Source organism: Dromiciops gliroides, chromosome 4 (genome assembly GCF_019393635.1).
Source record: "Dromiciops gliroides isolate mDroGli1 chromosome 4, mDroGli1.pri, whole genome shotgun sequence".
Classification (NCBI taxonomy): Eukaryota; Metazoa; Chordata; class Mammalia; order Microbiotheria; family Microbiotheriidae; genus Dromiciops; species Dromiciops gliroides.
In genome coordinates, this window is record NC_057864.1 from 329,977,842 (window position 1) to 329,993,398 (window position 15,557).

General features: G+C 37.4%; 1 protein-coding gene across 3 annotated transcripts in view; it reads left to right on the forward strand.

Moving 5' to 3' along the window:
* The window catches only part of GRIK2 (glutamate ionotropic receptor kainate type subunit 2), an 823,240-nt gene that overhangs the window by 495,565 nt on the left and 312,118 nt on the right, over positions 1-15,557 (forward strand). For all 3 annotated transcript variants that reach the window (XM_044001196.1, XM_044001197.1, XM_044001198.1), the window contains one exon: positions 5,660-5,773. In XM_044001196.1, coding sequence (XP_043857131.1) covers positions 5,660-5,773 — 114 coding nt within the window. The remainder of the gene's footprint in view (positions 1-5,659; positions 5,774-15,557) is intronic.

The following is a 15,557-nucleotide window of genomic DNA, read 5'->3' on the forward strand; positions in this document are numbered from 1 at the left end:
GCTAGGGGCAGCTAGGTGGTGCAGTGGATAAAGCACCGGCCCCGGAGTCAGGAGTACCTGAATTCAAATCCGGCCTCAGACACTTAACACTTACTAGGTGTGTGACCCTGGGCAAGTCACTTAACCCCAATTGCCTCACTAAAAAAAAGAAAGAAAGAAAGAAAAACTAGGCTAAGGAGTTTAGACTTAGGGAGTAGTGGACATTTTTGAGCATGGAATGATGTGATCAAAGCTGTGGGGTTTTTTTAATCATAAAAGTATTTTATTATTTTCCAGTTACATGCAAAGATGGTTTTCAACACTTGTCTTCTTCCACATTTTGCTCCTTCCTTTTCTTTCCTCCCCCTTCCCCAAGACAGAAAGCAATCTGATATTGGTTATATATGTACAATCACATTAAACATATTTTTGCATTAGTCATGTTGTGAAAGAAGAATCAGAACACAAGGGAAAACCTCAAAAAAGAAAAAAGACAACCAAAAAGTAGAAACAGTATATATAACAGTTCAATCTGCATTCAGAATCCACAGTTCTTTTTTCTGGATGTGAAGAACATTTTCCATCATGAGTTCTTTGTCTTGTAGCATTGCACTGCCAAGTCTATCACAGTTGATCATCACACAACGTTGCTGTTACTGTGTACAATGTTCTCCTGATTCTGCCCACTTCACTAAACATCAGTCCACTTAAGTCTTTCTAGGTTTTTCTGAAATCTTCCTGCTCCTCATTTCTTACAGCACAATAATATTCCATTACATTCATTTACCACTACTTGTTCAGCCACTCCCCAGTTGATGGGTATTCCCTTGATTTCTAATTTTTTGCCACGACAAAGAGAGCTGCAAAGCTGTATTTTTAAAATCTCAATATTTAAAATGCAGAGTAAACTGGGATATTCCCCTAGAATGAGCAAAACTAGAGTCTGAAGGCATATATACCCATCTGGAATTGAAGGAAAACAGGTTAGAATATTCATAGAAAAACTCCTACAGAAAAAGTATTATAGAAAAACATGCAAAAACAACTGCCAGAAAAAACAATTGCAGGTTAAAAAATACAAATATACAGTGAAGACATATTATTTATTAATTTGTAAAGGAGACAGGCATAACAATGGCACCATTTATTAAAAATAAGAGGAAAATAGGAAACATTTTTAGATGCATTATGAATAAGAAAAAAAGGACCTACCAACAAGTTTTGTATTCTTAGATTCATGGAAATATTCAGCCAAAGAAATAGATTCTTCAGGGGCAGCCAGGTGGTGCAGTGGATAAAGCACTGGCCCTGGATTCAGGAGGACCCAAGTTCAAATCCAGCCTCAGACAACTTAGCACTTACTAGCTCTGTGACCCTGGGCAAGTCACTTAAACCCAATTGCCTCACCAAAAAGAAAGAAAGAAAGAAAGAAATAGATTGTTGTGAGGTCACAGAAAATTCAGTGGTACATGATTGGCGGGGAGCAGGAATTCAATGTTAACTAAAGAAAAAAGGGAAAGCCTTTCAGTGACATAGGCCAATATGTATGTGCGTGTGTGTGTGTGTGTGTGTGTGTGTGTGTATGTGTATGTGTATGTGTATGCATGCATGTATATATATATATATATATATATATATATATAAAATTTTCTACCTATCTTAGTTAATGTATTCTTGGTGCATGAAGTCAATAATTACTTGGTTGGGATAAAAACTGGTTTCACTGTTATAACCAAAATGTTGTTAACATAGAAAGCAATTTGCAAAGATCAACTTTGAACTGATATTTGACTTTAAATGTAATGAGATGGACCTCATTAATTGGTTAGAAAATATAATCATTGCATTTGAGGATGACACCAATATGATAATATTAAAGAACATTTAGCTAAGTTTGGATAGTATATTAACATTTAGAGGACCACAATGTACCAATGCCTACAAATAAAGAAACAATGGGTACTAGTAACAAAGAAAAGACAGTTATATTTAGATTATGTATGTTGGACCTCAACATAACTAGTTTTTAGAAGGAAATTTTAATCAATTGATTGGTATAATTTACACCATAGAAAACAACACTTCTGGATGTTTGTTTTTCAGTGAATCAACTGACTTTTGTTTTTGTTAGTTGACTCATTTTGTTATTGTTGATACAAGCCTTAATTTTTCCCTTATGAGAAGGTATGTGTGAATATGACAGCATCATTGTGAACTGAGAATTGGTGGAGTTCACAAAGAAATCTATGTGTTAGTTAAAAAAAAACCTGTCATATCAGCAAACATAAATAAGAGCATTTACCTTATTGGAAGCCCAGTGTTCTTCCATTGTCCTGATTAGACTCTATTTAGCTTCATATGCTTTCCTGTATTGTGTATAACTAAAGAAGGATTCCTGGAGGTTAGAAAGAGTAAATAAGGTTGGGGAGGAAGTAATAAGGGTGAATAAATGGATTAAGAAACTGTCCTATGAGAAAATATGAAAGGAATAGAAAAATGATCTGGAAAAGTGAATTGTGAAGGAAGACAGTGACTGAAAAAGCAGTGTGATATAATCAGTTCATCAGTCATTAAAAATCATCGTTTCTACTATGTACCAGGCATTGTTGTAAGCATGGGAGATGCAAAGAAAGGCAAAAACAGGTCCTATTCTTGATAAACTCACCATGAAGTTGCAGGGAAACTATGCAAAACACTGTACAAACAAGCTACCTACAAGAAAAATTGGAAATAATTAACTTAAATTTGAAGGAAACCAGGGAAGCTAGGAGGTGGAAATGATGAAGGAAAGCATTTCAGGCATGGGGGTGGGGTAGAACGTGGAAAATGCCAGCATATGGAAGAGAAAGTCTTGTGGGAGGAACACCAAGATGTCCACTGTCACTGGATCACAGAGTACATGAGGGATGGAATAGCAAGTGTAAGAATGCTGGAATGGCAAGAGGTGGGACAGGTTATGAAGGGCTTTGAACTCTGAACAGAGGATGTTTTATTTGATCTTCCAGGTGATAGTGAATAATTTATTGATTGGGGGGACAAAGTCAGACATGCACTTCAGGAAGATCACTTTGGTAGTTGAATGGAAGATGGACTGAATTGGGAGAGGATTGTGGCAGATTGAAAAACCAGTAAGGCTATTGTAATTGTACAGGCATAAAGCAATGAAGACCTGCACCAGAGAGGTTGCAGTGTCCAAAGAGAGAAAGGGATATGTGAAAGATGTTATGAAGGTAAAGTTGATATGCTTTGACAACAGATTGAGTCAAAGGGGATAAGAGAATGTGAAGAGTTCATGACACATAGACTCTAAACCTGAGTGACTGGGATTATGATGGTGTCCTTGACAGTAATAGGAAAGTTGGAAAGGAAAGAGTTTTTAGGAAAAGATGAGTTCAGTTTGGACATGTTGAGTTAAAAAATGTCTAAAGGGTATCTAGGTTAAGATATCTAATAGGTAGTAGGAGATACGAGACTGGAAGTTAGGAGAGAGATTAGAAATTGGTAAGATTTGAAACTAGGTGACACAGTGGATAGAAAGCTGAACCTGAAGTCAAGAAGACTCATCTTTGTGAGTACAAATCCAGCTTTAGACACTTACTAGCTCTGTGAAGCTGGGGAAGTCACTTAACCCTGTATGTCTACGTTTCCTCATCTGTAAAATGAGACAATGAAGGAAATTGCAAACCACTCCAGTATCTGTGCCAGGAAAACCCCAAATTGGTTCATGAAAAGTAAGACATGACTGAAAAATGACTGAATGACAAAAAAGATTTGAAAATCATCAGTATAGAAATGATAATTGAATCTGTGGGAACTGTTGAGATCACCAAATGAAATAGTATAGAGGGGGGGCAGCTAGATGGTGCAGTGGATAAAGAACCAGCCCTGGATTCAGGAGGACCTGAGTTCAAATCCGGCCTCAGACACTTGATACTTACAAGCTGCGTGACACTGGGCAAGTCACTTAATCCTCATTGCCCTGCAAAACAAACTAACAAATAAAAAACCCCAAGCCCCAAAAAGTATAGAGGAAGAAGAGAGAATGTCCCATCACTTATTAGTTGTAGGTTTTTGAATAGGTTACTTAGCCTCTTCAAGACTGTTTTTCTTAAAATCAATAAAATGAAGAGGTTAGACAAGAGGATCTCTAAATGTCTTTCTAGTTCTAACAATCTATGTGTCTGCTTTTTTAGGTACATAAAGATTTCTTTTGCATAGAAGAATTACTTGCTTTTCATCTCCATTGTGAAAAGCTAGATAATTATCCAGCAAATACACAGTCTTGTGGGATAGGGTTGGTGGAGAAGTGAAGAAAGTATTTCAATCTTTTCCTGTCACATTCACTCCTCTCTTAATCATTTTTAGTTTTGGTGGTCAACATTTTAAAAATAATAAACACTCACACATATCATTGCCAATAATGCTAGTTGGCATGCTGCCATTGTTTTGTTACTACTATATGATCATAAAATACTTTTATTGTTCTTAATCTGCATAAAGGACAGACATACCAGTCAGTCAGTTTAAAAGCATTTATTAAGCACTTATGTGCCTAGGCACTGTGCTAAATAAGCCCTGAGGATGCAAAAATAATGAAAACATAGAAAGTGGGATTTAAGCTGAGTCTTGAAAGAAACAAGTAAATCCAGGTAATAGGAAGCTGGTAGACTTTAGAGAGTAGAAGGGTGACATGGTCAGACCCAAGGAAGATCCTCTTGGCAGCTGAGTGGAAAATGGCCTGTGGGGGGTATGGTGGTGAAGAAATTCAAGGCAAGCACACTAACAATAGTCCAGATATGTAGTAATAAGGGATTGTATCAGGGTGGCAGCTGTATGATAGATCCAAGGTAATATATACAAGAGATGTTGTGAAGATAGAAACAAGACTTGGCAACAGATTAGATAAATGGGGTGATGTTAAATAAAGAGTTGAGGATGATTCCAAGATCGTGAGACTGGGTGACTGAGAAGATTGGTGGTGTCCTCATCAGTAGTAGTGAGTTTTGAAGACAGGAGGCTTAAGAGACTAAAGAAGCTAGGTGTGTATGTTGGGTGGAATGTGCCTTCTAATCTCAACCCAAGGGCAAAAATGCTTAAAATATCATGTGGGATCAAGTAGGCAAAAGGGGTTGAAGAACTGAAGTTTTTATGCTGTATTTGCTTCCTTGAAGGTTCTTTAAAAATGAGAAAGAATATTATTTGTCTGGGAAGTTAAACAATGAAGGCATTCTAATGTCTTTCTAAAACCTAATTCTATAGATAACCATATCTTGCCCTGTGTTTTCACTTTGTTCCACATCATCTTACATAATGTATCTAGAATGAGATTGGGAAATATCTAGTTACAGTAAAGGATATATGCTTTAATGAGTTTCTATCCAACTCTCAAAGTATCTCGCACTGTGGTTTATCTTGGTGAATAAAGTTTGAATGGAAATTTAAGTACTTAGACTGGCTCTAGAAATTCAGGGGATCATTTTGTTCTTTAATGTCACACTTCAGCAGACACACTTTACAGTGCAGTGAATCATGCTTTAAACAAGCAGACTTTAATATAATGACAGAAGATAATGTAGCAGAGGTGAATAATAAGTGTTGGCAGTCTTAACTTTTCTATGACAGTACTCTCTCCTAGGTGCCTGATGGACAATTGATAAAGTACATATGCTTTTTTTTATAGATTGGCACTTGGGATCCAGCCAGTGGCCTGAACATGACGGAAAGTCAAAAGGGAAAACCTGCCAACATTACAGATTCTTTGTCCAATCGCTCTTTGATTGTTACTACCATTTTGGTAAGTAATTATATCCACATTCCTTTTAGAGAAATATTGATGTGCATAAGAATTGGATGGAAAAGGATATTCTAATTGGGATACTAATGAACAGTATGCAATGTATTTTACAGTTATTTAGCAATTAGTGTATAATAGATGAGCCAATGTTAATTTAGTCACAGATTTTTATTTTGTTAGACTTCATTGATGTGAATTGCTTTAATTTGTGTGCTGCCTCTGTTGATTAATAATTTAGCTTTATATGTTAACTGAAATCTTTAAGTTTGTACAAAATGAGTTAAAATAGCAGTCTTTTCAATGTCAGGCTTTGGAAAAATGTACAAATAAGGCCAAATGAATAGCAGGAAATGAACTTCAGTTTTGCTTTCATTTCCTACAAATCTATTTCAGTGTCAGTAACACATTTTCCCCAATATTTTCCCAGTAAAATTATTTTTTGACCTTGATCTGGTTTAATTGTTTTTTATCCCGAAGAAGCACTTTTTCTTTACTAATCTTCCTAATGAAATTAAATGAAAATTTTTTCCAGCAAGACACATTTTCAGTAACAAGGGAATTAAATTAATGTTGATAAACTAGATATTTTTACTTCTATTATTATTATACATTTTAAATGAGCTCACACAGCAATGGTCATGTGTACTTATACCACCATTTGGAAATGCAATTTTCATTTGAGGACAAAGGAGCATCTCTCTGCAGTTGGTAGTCAGTACTTCTACCTACAACAAAAACCTAATGCCCAAGTCTTAACATTTTTAGAAACCAATCAGTGGTAATGTGGGATTAATGTCCAAACAGCCATCAAGTGGAAAGATTTATATGACTGGTAAATTTGATTTATGCTAACAATTCAAGCTGAGTTGAATGAATTTCCTTGTCTTTTTAGTCATGACAAGAATTGACAGCATCATAGGTATGACAAAATACACAAGTTTAAGGATGATGAAATGTTCAGGAAGTGCAACTCTCTGCCAGCTGGGTAATCATGAATTGGCAATGATAGACATAATCACATTATTTTTGTTTGTTTCTGTCACTCCAGTGCTTAGGAATGATAATTGCTTACTGAAATTCATCTTCCTAGCTTTTAAATTCTTCTATGATCTGGTCTTACCTAACCTATCCCATCTTATCTTCCATTACTTTATAGCAGCATTGTCATTTCTATCTCCATGCCTTTGCTTATGCTGTTTTTGCCCTTTAGAATGTCTTCACTTTTCCCATTCTGTCCATCTCTTAATGCTCAGTCGAATTGTGATATCTATTAAGACATCCTTGATTGCTCAAGTTCACACTGACTGTATCCTTCTCTAAACTCTTATTGCACAGGGGTTGAAAAGACCTGACAACATTCACAAGTACAGACCAAACCAATAACAAAATAATTAACAAAATAACTAAAACATAATAGAACATACACACACAATGACAATAATCCTCATATTGGTGTGTAGGAGGACTAGCACTTCTGGTGTATGGGCTTGTCAAGTCCTTTTCAGGGCCACTCATCCATCTTTGGTGTCCACCTGTTTTACCCAGTTCTAATCTGTGCATTCAAAAAGCTATAGCTGGCACAGTGGTCACCACCTGGTAAACCATCCCAACAGACTGGCTAATTCAGGTTGAGGGTAACTAACAGACGTCAAACTTGTATGTGAGTTAGGGGGATGTCTACCCCAACCATGTGAAAACTTTCCTTGGCAGAATGGACAGATGAGGACAATTTGTTCTAATACCTTGAAGGTGACTGAAGCAGGCATTGAGCAATTCTTAGAGCTTAGTCAGGGATTGGAGACACCAAAGTCCCCCACCATATCCTGGGCCATCACCAGTTGTCTTGACTTTTATTCTGCCACTGGGCTTTTATGACTCAGGAAAAGAGAGTGAGGTTGATGACTTTGTGCAACTCTTTCTCACTTAAATCCAATTCATGTGCAAGACATAACCCTGGTCCTCTTTGAAAACTAATGACAAACAACAATAACAACAATACCTTCACCATACTATCTGTCCTTTTCTGATTGTTCTCAAGCTTATCTATACCCTTCCAAAATTCAGTATCTAAATTTGAAGATAATATTCCAGATATAGAATGATAGCAATTATACTACCATTTTTGGTTTTCTTTTAGTATCTTATTTTTCTTCCCAAATTACTTGTAAAAAACAAATTTTAACATCAATTTTAAAAACTTTGTGTCCAAATTTTCTTCTTCCCTCCCTCCCCATGCCCTCCTTAAAAACTCAAACAATTCAATATAAATTATGCATGTGTAGTAATGCAAAATATTTTCACATTCATTAGATTGTGAAAGAAAACAGACAAAAAAGGACCTCACAAAAATTATGCTTCAATCTATATTCAGATACCATCAGTTCTTTCTCTGTAGATTGATTGCATTTTTCATAAGTTCTTCAGAGTTGTCTTGGATCATTGTATTGCTGAAAATGACTAAGTCAGCAGCAGATCATCTTACAATATTGCTGTTATTTTGTATGCAGTATATTTCACTTTGCATCAGCTCTTGTAAGTCTTTCCAGGGGGCTTGAAAAACTGTGTTTTTTAAAATCTAAATTGTGGGTTCTAATCTGCCCCCTCCCCCCAGTCTTGGGAGGAAGCTGGCTTAAATCACTGATAAATTCAGCAAGAGTTTAGGCTTTTAAAGATTTATTAAAAATATATTATAAGTGGGGCGGCTAGGTGGCGCAGTGGATAAAGCACCGGCCCTGGATTCAGGAGTACCTGAGTTCAAATCCGGCCTCAGACACTTGACACTTACTAGCTGTGTGACCCTGGGCAGGTCACTTAACCCCAATTGCCTGACTTAAAAAATATATATATATATATATATATATATTATAAGTTTGTGAAGAGAGAGATTGAGAACAGATTCCTTATAGCATAGAAATCCTAGCTCAGATCTAATTTGGTATAGCCAGAGAGAAAGAAAGTAATTTCCTTTCCTATCAGCCCATGTGAAATCTCTCACCACCATGCTGTTATCCAAACGACTAAGACAGGCACCCCCCTGCCCCCCTTCTGTTCTCCATCTGCCACCATGCTTGTTCCTTCTCACCAAAAAATGAGTTCTTCTATGAGTGAGCGTCCACTTCCTAGTTTCTCTCTCCCTCCCCCAAAAGGGATGTCCTTCAAGCTGGTTGGTTGAGAGTGGTCGCTTGCTGACGTCAGTAGTATACCAACATGTCATTCAGGGCTGGCCAGGTGTGACCTCCATCCAATCATTCTTAAGTAGGCACTTAGTTTCTCATTCTCACCCAATTCAAACAATATTAAATCAATCAGGTGGGGTCCCTGGGCATCTGCCAAATTCCATTATTTTATCACAGAAATAGCTCTTATTTTAACAAATTCGACTCAGTTACCTATGTGTTTGAGAACTGAGGACTATCGACAAACTTGCTTCAAACTTATTTCACAGTTACTATTGCTAACTGTATTTCCCTATGTCTTATTCCCTCCCCATGACATTTACTCTATTTTCTATCTTCTTTCACCCTATCTCTCCTCAAAAGTGTTTTGCTTCTGACTGCCCCCTCCCCCTTCTTTCACCCCCGACCACTATTCACTTCCCCTCATCCTTTCCTGCAGAGTAAGATAGATTACCATACCCAACTGAATGTGTATGTTATTCCCTCTTTGAGCCAGTTCTAATGAGAGTAAGGCTCACTTACTCCCCCATACCTCTGCCATCTTCTCTCCATTACATAAGCTTTTTCTTGTTTCTTTTATGTGAGATACTTTACCCCCATTCCACCTCTTCCTTTCCCTTTCTCCCAGTGTCCTCCTATCACCCCTTAATTTTATTTTTTTAAAGAGATCATCCCTTCATTTTCTTTTTTTTTTTTTTAGTGAGGCAATTGGGGTTAAGTGACTTGCCCAGGTTCCCTTCTCTATCTTAGGAAGGAGGGGAGAAGGTACCAAGTGTGATCAGCTTACATCAAGAAAGCATTTAATTTATGCAGATAAAGATATTTTCTCAGATTGGTAATTACTGTGATTATTATGGGGGAGACTGGGAAGGCTCATAGTAGAATTAAAGGGGAAGAAACTCTTAATATCATAGTGTTTTCTTTTCTTTTTTTAAATTTAATTTTATTTTAGTGAGGCAATTGGGGTTAAATGACTTGCCTAGGGTCACACAGCTAGTAAGTGTTAAGTGTCTGAGGCCGGATTTGAACTCAGGTACTCCTGACTCCAGGGCCGGTGCTCTATCCTATCATAATGTTTTAATGATTACCTCTCAGGCATAGTACTAAGTGGTTCAGGCTTATGACAGTTTTTTCCCTGTCTCTGATTTTCACCTCCTTTATGCTTTCTTAATTCATATATCAATGAACTCTTATCTTGGTCTTCTCTTACCTTCCCAATGATACATTCACATATGTAGCATAGTTTTATTTTTTTATTTTTTTAGTGAGGCAATTGGGGTTAAGTGACTTGCCCAGGGTCACACAGCTAGTAAGTGTTAAGTGTCTGAGGCCGGATTTGAACTCAGGTACTCCTGACTCCAGGGCCGGTGTTCTATCCACTGCGCCACCTAGCCGCCCCCCTTCATTTTCAACTCACACCTTTGCCCTCTGTCTAAATATACTCCATTCAGCCCTAATAATGAGAAAGTTCTTATGAGTTAAAAGTATCATCTACCCATATAGGAACATAAACAGTTTAACCTTTTAACATACCTTATGATTACTTTTTCCTGTTTATCTTTTTATGCTCTTCTAGGTTCTTGTATTTGAAAGTCAAATTTTCTATTCAACTCAGGTCTTTTTATCAAGAATGCCTGAAAGACCTCATTTTCATTGAATTACCATTTTTCCCCTGAAGGATTTTAATCAATTTTGCTGGGTAGGTGATTCTTAGTTGTAATCTCAGTTCCTTTTCCCTTCAGAATATCATATCTCAAGCCCTCTGATCCTTTAAAGCGGAAGCTGCTAGATCTTGTGTTATCCTGACTGTGGCTCCATAATACTTGAATTATTTCTTTCTGGCCTCTTACAATATTTTCTCCTTGACTTGGGAGCTGTGGAATTTGGCTCTAATATTCCTAGAAGTTTTCATTTTGAGATCTCTTTCAGGAGTTGATTGGTGGATTCTTTCAATTTCTATTTTATTTTCTGCTTCTAGAATATCAGGGCAATTTTCCCTGACAATTTCTTGGAAGATGATGTCAAGGCTCTTTTTTTAATCATGGCTTTCAGGTAGTCCAATAATTTTCAAATGATCTCTCCTGGATATATTTTCCAGGTCAGTTGTTTTTCCAAGGGGTTATTTCACATTGCCTTCTATTTTTTCATTCTTTTGGTTTAGCTTTATTAGGTCTTGATTTCTCATAAAATTATTAGCTTCCATTTGCTCAATCCTAATTTTTAAGCAATGATTTTCTTTAGGTCATGTTTGTACGTCTTTTTCCATTTGGTCAATTTGGCTTTTCAAGCTGTATAATTTTTTTTCATGATTTTCTTGCATCACTCTCATTTCTCTTTCCATTTATTCCTCTACCTCTCATTTTATCTTCAAAGTCCTTTTTGAACACTTCTGTGGCCTGAGACCAATTCATATTTTTCTTGGAAACTTTGGATGCAAGAGCTTTGGTATCTTCTTCTGAGGGTGTATTTTGATCTTCCTTGTCCCCATAGTAACTTTCGAGGGTCAGCATATTTTCTGTTTGTTCATTTTCCCAGCCCATTTCTTGACTTTTAACTCCTTCTTTAAGTGTAGTGCTGTCAGGATGGAGGGCACACTGTCTCAAGTTTCAGGGGGTTTGAGCGACTGTTCTCTGAGATACTTCTAGGAATTTGTAAGTCCCTAGTTCCTCCAAGGTGGTATGTTTTAAGGAAAGGCATGTTCACCACCCCCCGGTCTATGCTCTTGTCTGGAAGCAACCACAGGCCTGCTTCTCTGTCCTATGATTGTGAACAAAGTCCTGCTCCAATGTGCCTGCAAGCTCTGGCATGCCCACACTCCTACCCCACCTGGGCTGCCAGCCAAGACTGTGACCTGGATCAGAGCACTGGAAAAACAACAGAGTCCTGCCTCAGTGCCAGCAATGAGACCCCTGGCCAACTTATTGACCCTATCATATCTGTGGGCTGAATTCCAGAAGCAGGTGCTGCTGTAGCTGATTCAGAGGCACCTAAGGCCTGGTTCTCTGTGGCTGGGGCTGCTTCTCCATAGTGTTCTCCATTCTTACACTGGTACAACAGACTTTTCCTGCTGACCTTCTAAGGTTATCTGGAAAATTTTTCACCCTGTCCTTTTGTGGATTCTGCTACTCCAGGAATTGTCTTATGGCATTATTTGAAGGTATGTGGAAGGTTCTTATGGAGAGCTCAGAAAACTGACTGCCTTTCTTTTGCCATATTGGATATATACAACCATTTTTTACTGTAATTTCACATGGTATCTTAAGTCATAACAAAATTTAATTTCAATTGAATTGTTAATTTAAGGAAAATGGTTGTTTCAATGGCCACATGTAAAAAAAGCCAACAATTTACTAACTTTTGTAGTGGCTGTTCCAAGTTGTATCTTGGTTGAAAAGTATTCTCTTAATTCAGTGCTTTCTAAATTGGGTGCCTTGAAACATCATTATGCCAGACCAGAACATTGAGTCAGAGGAAATCTGGACTTTGCGTCTAAGAGTGTACAACTGCTCATTGTGCTGCTTCTCAGATGCCCCAGAACCCTCATCATTCTGCTTCCCACACAAATATCACTTAAAACCAAGTTACTCTTCCAAATTGGCAACTATTTTCTGTCACCATAGATTATCTGAAGGTGTAAAGCAGTCTCTCTAGTGTGGCCAACCAACTATAATTTTCTAATGCTTCCTGATACTTCTCTCGTTTCTTTTCCTTCAATATAAAAGATATTTTATTTTCAAAAGCATTCAACTTGACTTGATAAAATTGCATTCTGAAATATTCGGAGCCTTTCTTCATTCTCTTCACTACCACATCCCTGGGAACATACAGATTGTACTTCAGCAAATTAAAACATTTGCTAAGGAAACCTAGTAAAAAGAATACATTTTTGGTAATGTGTCATTGATAATAACATCTCCTTGCTTACTTCTTGCAACTTCCACTAGCACTGTCAGGTTGGATTTCTACAAGGTCACCACTATTTCTTCCCTAATGGTTCTAGGGATAACCCTATTACTTATTAAGCTCCATTTGATGCTTTCTCTAGTATCAATTGAACAGTTGATGTCATTTAGTCAATCAGAGTTAATACATTTTTAGAAAGGAGTATTTACTAATTTGCTACAGTAAGAACAGCTGGATGATAGATATGTCCTCTAAAACTTGGACACACTCTCTCTCTCTTTTTTTTTTTTTTTTAGTGAGGCAATTGGGGTTAAGTGACTTGCCCAGGGTCACACAGCTAGTAAGTGTTAAATGTCTGAGGCTGGATTTGAAGTCAGGTACTCCTGACTCCAGGGCCGGTGCTCTATCCACTGCGCCACCTAGCTGCCCCACACACTCTCTCTTTGCACACACTAAAGCCCAGGAGAGAGTGGTCTCAGGTTCAGAAAACACAATTGGTAAAAAGGTTTCTCAGAATTGATTTCTGGAAGTTCTTTTCTCCATTTGCAGAGTCTTCATGAAGTTCCTTTTTGTTGTATATAGCTCTTCGATGAAGTCCAAGATTCAGTGTCTGTGTGGTGTCAAAATTACCTTTTCTTGTATGTTGAGTTTGTCCTTAGCTCCTGATGCCAATGCTACTGTTAGCTGTTGCATTGGAGGGACACTGCTACTAAAACCCATGAGAAGCCCACATCTTCTGATCTTTCAAAGTTCACAAGATCATCCTCTCTTCAAGCGAAGAGGAGTTTAATACCCTTTTGCCTCAGGAACCATTTCCTTTCAGGGATTTGGCTAAAGCTACTTCACTACTAAGCAAACCTGTTATTGGAATTCTGAATTATAAAATTGTTTGAGGTTTTATATGAATTCCACATGATATAGATGATTCTCTTCAATAAAAACCTGTGTGGCATCATTTGTTTTCATTCCATTTGTTTCTACTTTACTCCTTTGGTTGACTGATTCTATAACCCAGTCAAAGAAGCATGCATATCAAATAAATGTAATAATATCTGGGTATTGAGCTTCTTGTTAGTTGCCTTAATTATGATTGAGTTGAAAAAAATTATGATTGAGTTGTATAGGTCAATACTCCTATATATCCCTATAACTATTACATTGACTATGAGCTTGGAAAATCCAGAGTGGGTGGTCATGGCTATCTTAGGTGTGAGGCCCTACTTTCTCAACCTTGTGGTGCCCTGAGGTAACAAATGTTTATAGAGCCCCATGGTCAGTTGTAGTTAACTTGCTTTTCTTCCATGTGTTTAGCATGGTGTCAGTAGTTCAATTATTTACTCAGGATTTTGTTTCCAGCTTCCTCTGTAACTGGCGTAAAATGTCCATTATATTATCCCATTAAGTGTGTGTGTGTGTGTGTGTGTGTGAGAGAGAGAGAGAGAGAGAGAGAGAGAGAGAGAGAGAGAGAGAGAGAGGTGTACAAGAGGCAAGAAAAAATTGCAGAGTGGTTTTCTTTTTTGCTTGTTTAAAAAACATTTAATAATCTAACATACCCTCAATAAAGAAGCTGGAAAATAATCTGTTGAAATAGAAAGAACTGGGCAAGTGGAACTAGGATTGTTCCTTAGTGTCCTCATTTCAATAATGAGGGCAATAAGATTAAATGATTTCTGAGGTTCCCCTATGTTCTAGCACCCTGTGATTTATTTAGTTGTTCTCTGGTTCTTTAAATCCATCAAATGATATGATTTTCCTGTGAGCTCACTGGCACTTAAGTTCCTACAGTGAATACATTTTTTTGTGCGGTTTTTCAACTGATGCTTATTTCCTCTCATGTCCTCCACCCCCTTCCCCACACAACAACAACAAAATAACACCAAGGCTGCCCTTATATCTTGAGTGCTTCCCTCTATGCTTCTCTGTGTAACAATTGATTTTTATCCATTAAAAGGATTAGTTAATGCTACTTTCAATGTTGGGTTTTATTTATTTCCCCCCTCTAGTGGCACTTTGGTGTACAAATTCCTTTGGTAACTTTGTTATGGACGTCTGTTTCTCTGGAGGAGGTTGTTTCTTTCCTGTGGCTCTCTGAATTTAACAAATGTGCTTGCACCTGTCATACAGTATAGCTGCACTTCCCCTTCTACACTTAACTCAGTGGGCAGATTTTCACCTCCACCCACCCACCACCCTGCAAAGACACACAGGCACTCTTCCACCCCCACCATCCATTCAGTTCAATTTGTTAAGCAAATTGACATTTTGCCACCATAGCTATATGCCTACTATATACATATATTTCTGGGGGAAAATGAAAGCACTTAATGATGAAAAATAATTCTTACGAAAATAGAAAACTGGACAAAACAACAATGGAGCCCAACTTTGCCTTCTGCAGCTGATTTTATGATATAAAAAAATAGATCTGTCAGACCATAATTTCTACTAAAACAAATTTTGGTGCTGATCTTTCTTTTATTATCACAAAGTAGTTGTTAATCAATACCAAATCTTTATACAACAACGTTGAGTCAGTCAAAGAAACTACAAAGCAGTGCTATGTCATTAAGAATATTTGTTCCCTCCTAACATCTCCATTTCTACCCACATTCCTTAAGACAGCAATTCCTAAAGGGTATTCTGCATAATCCAAGTTCTTTGTGAGCAGGTTTTTTGCCCTCTAAAATGGGGTTCTTAACATTTTT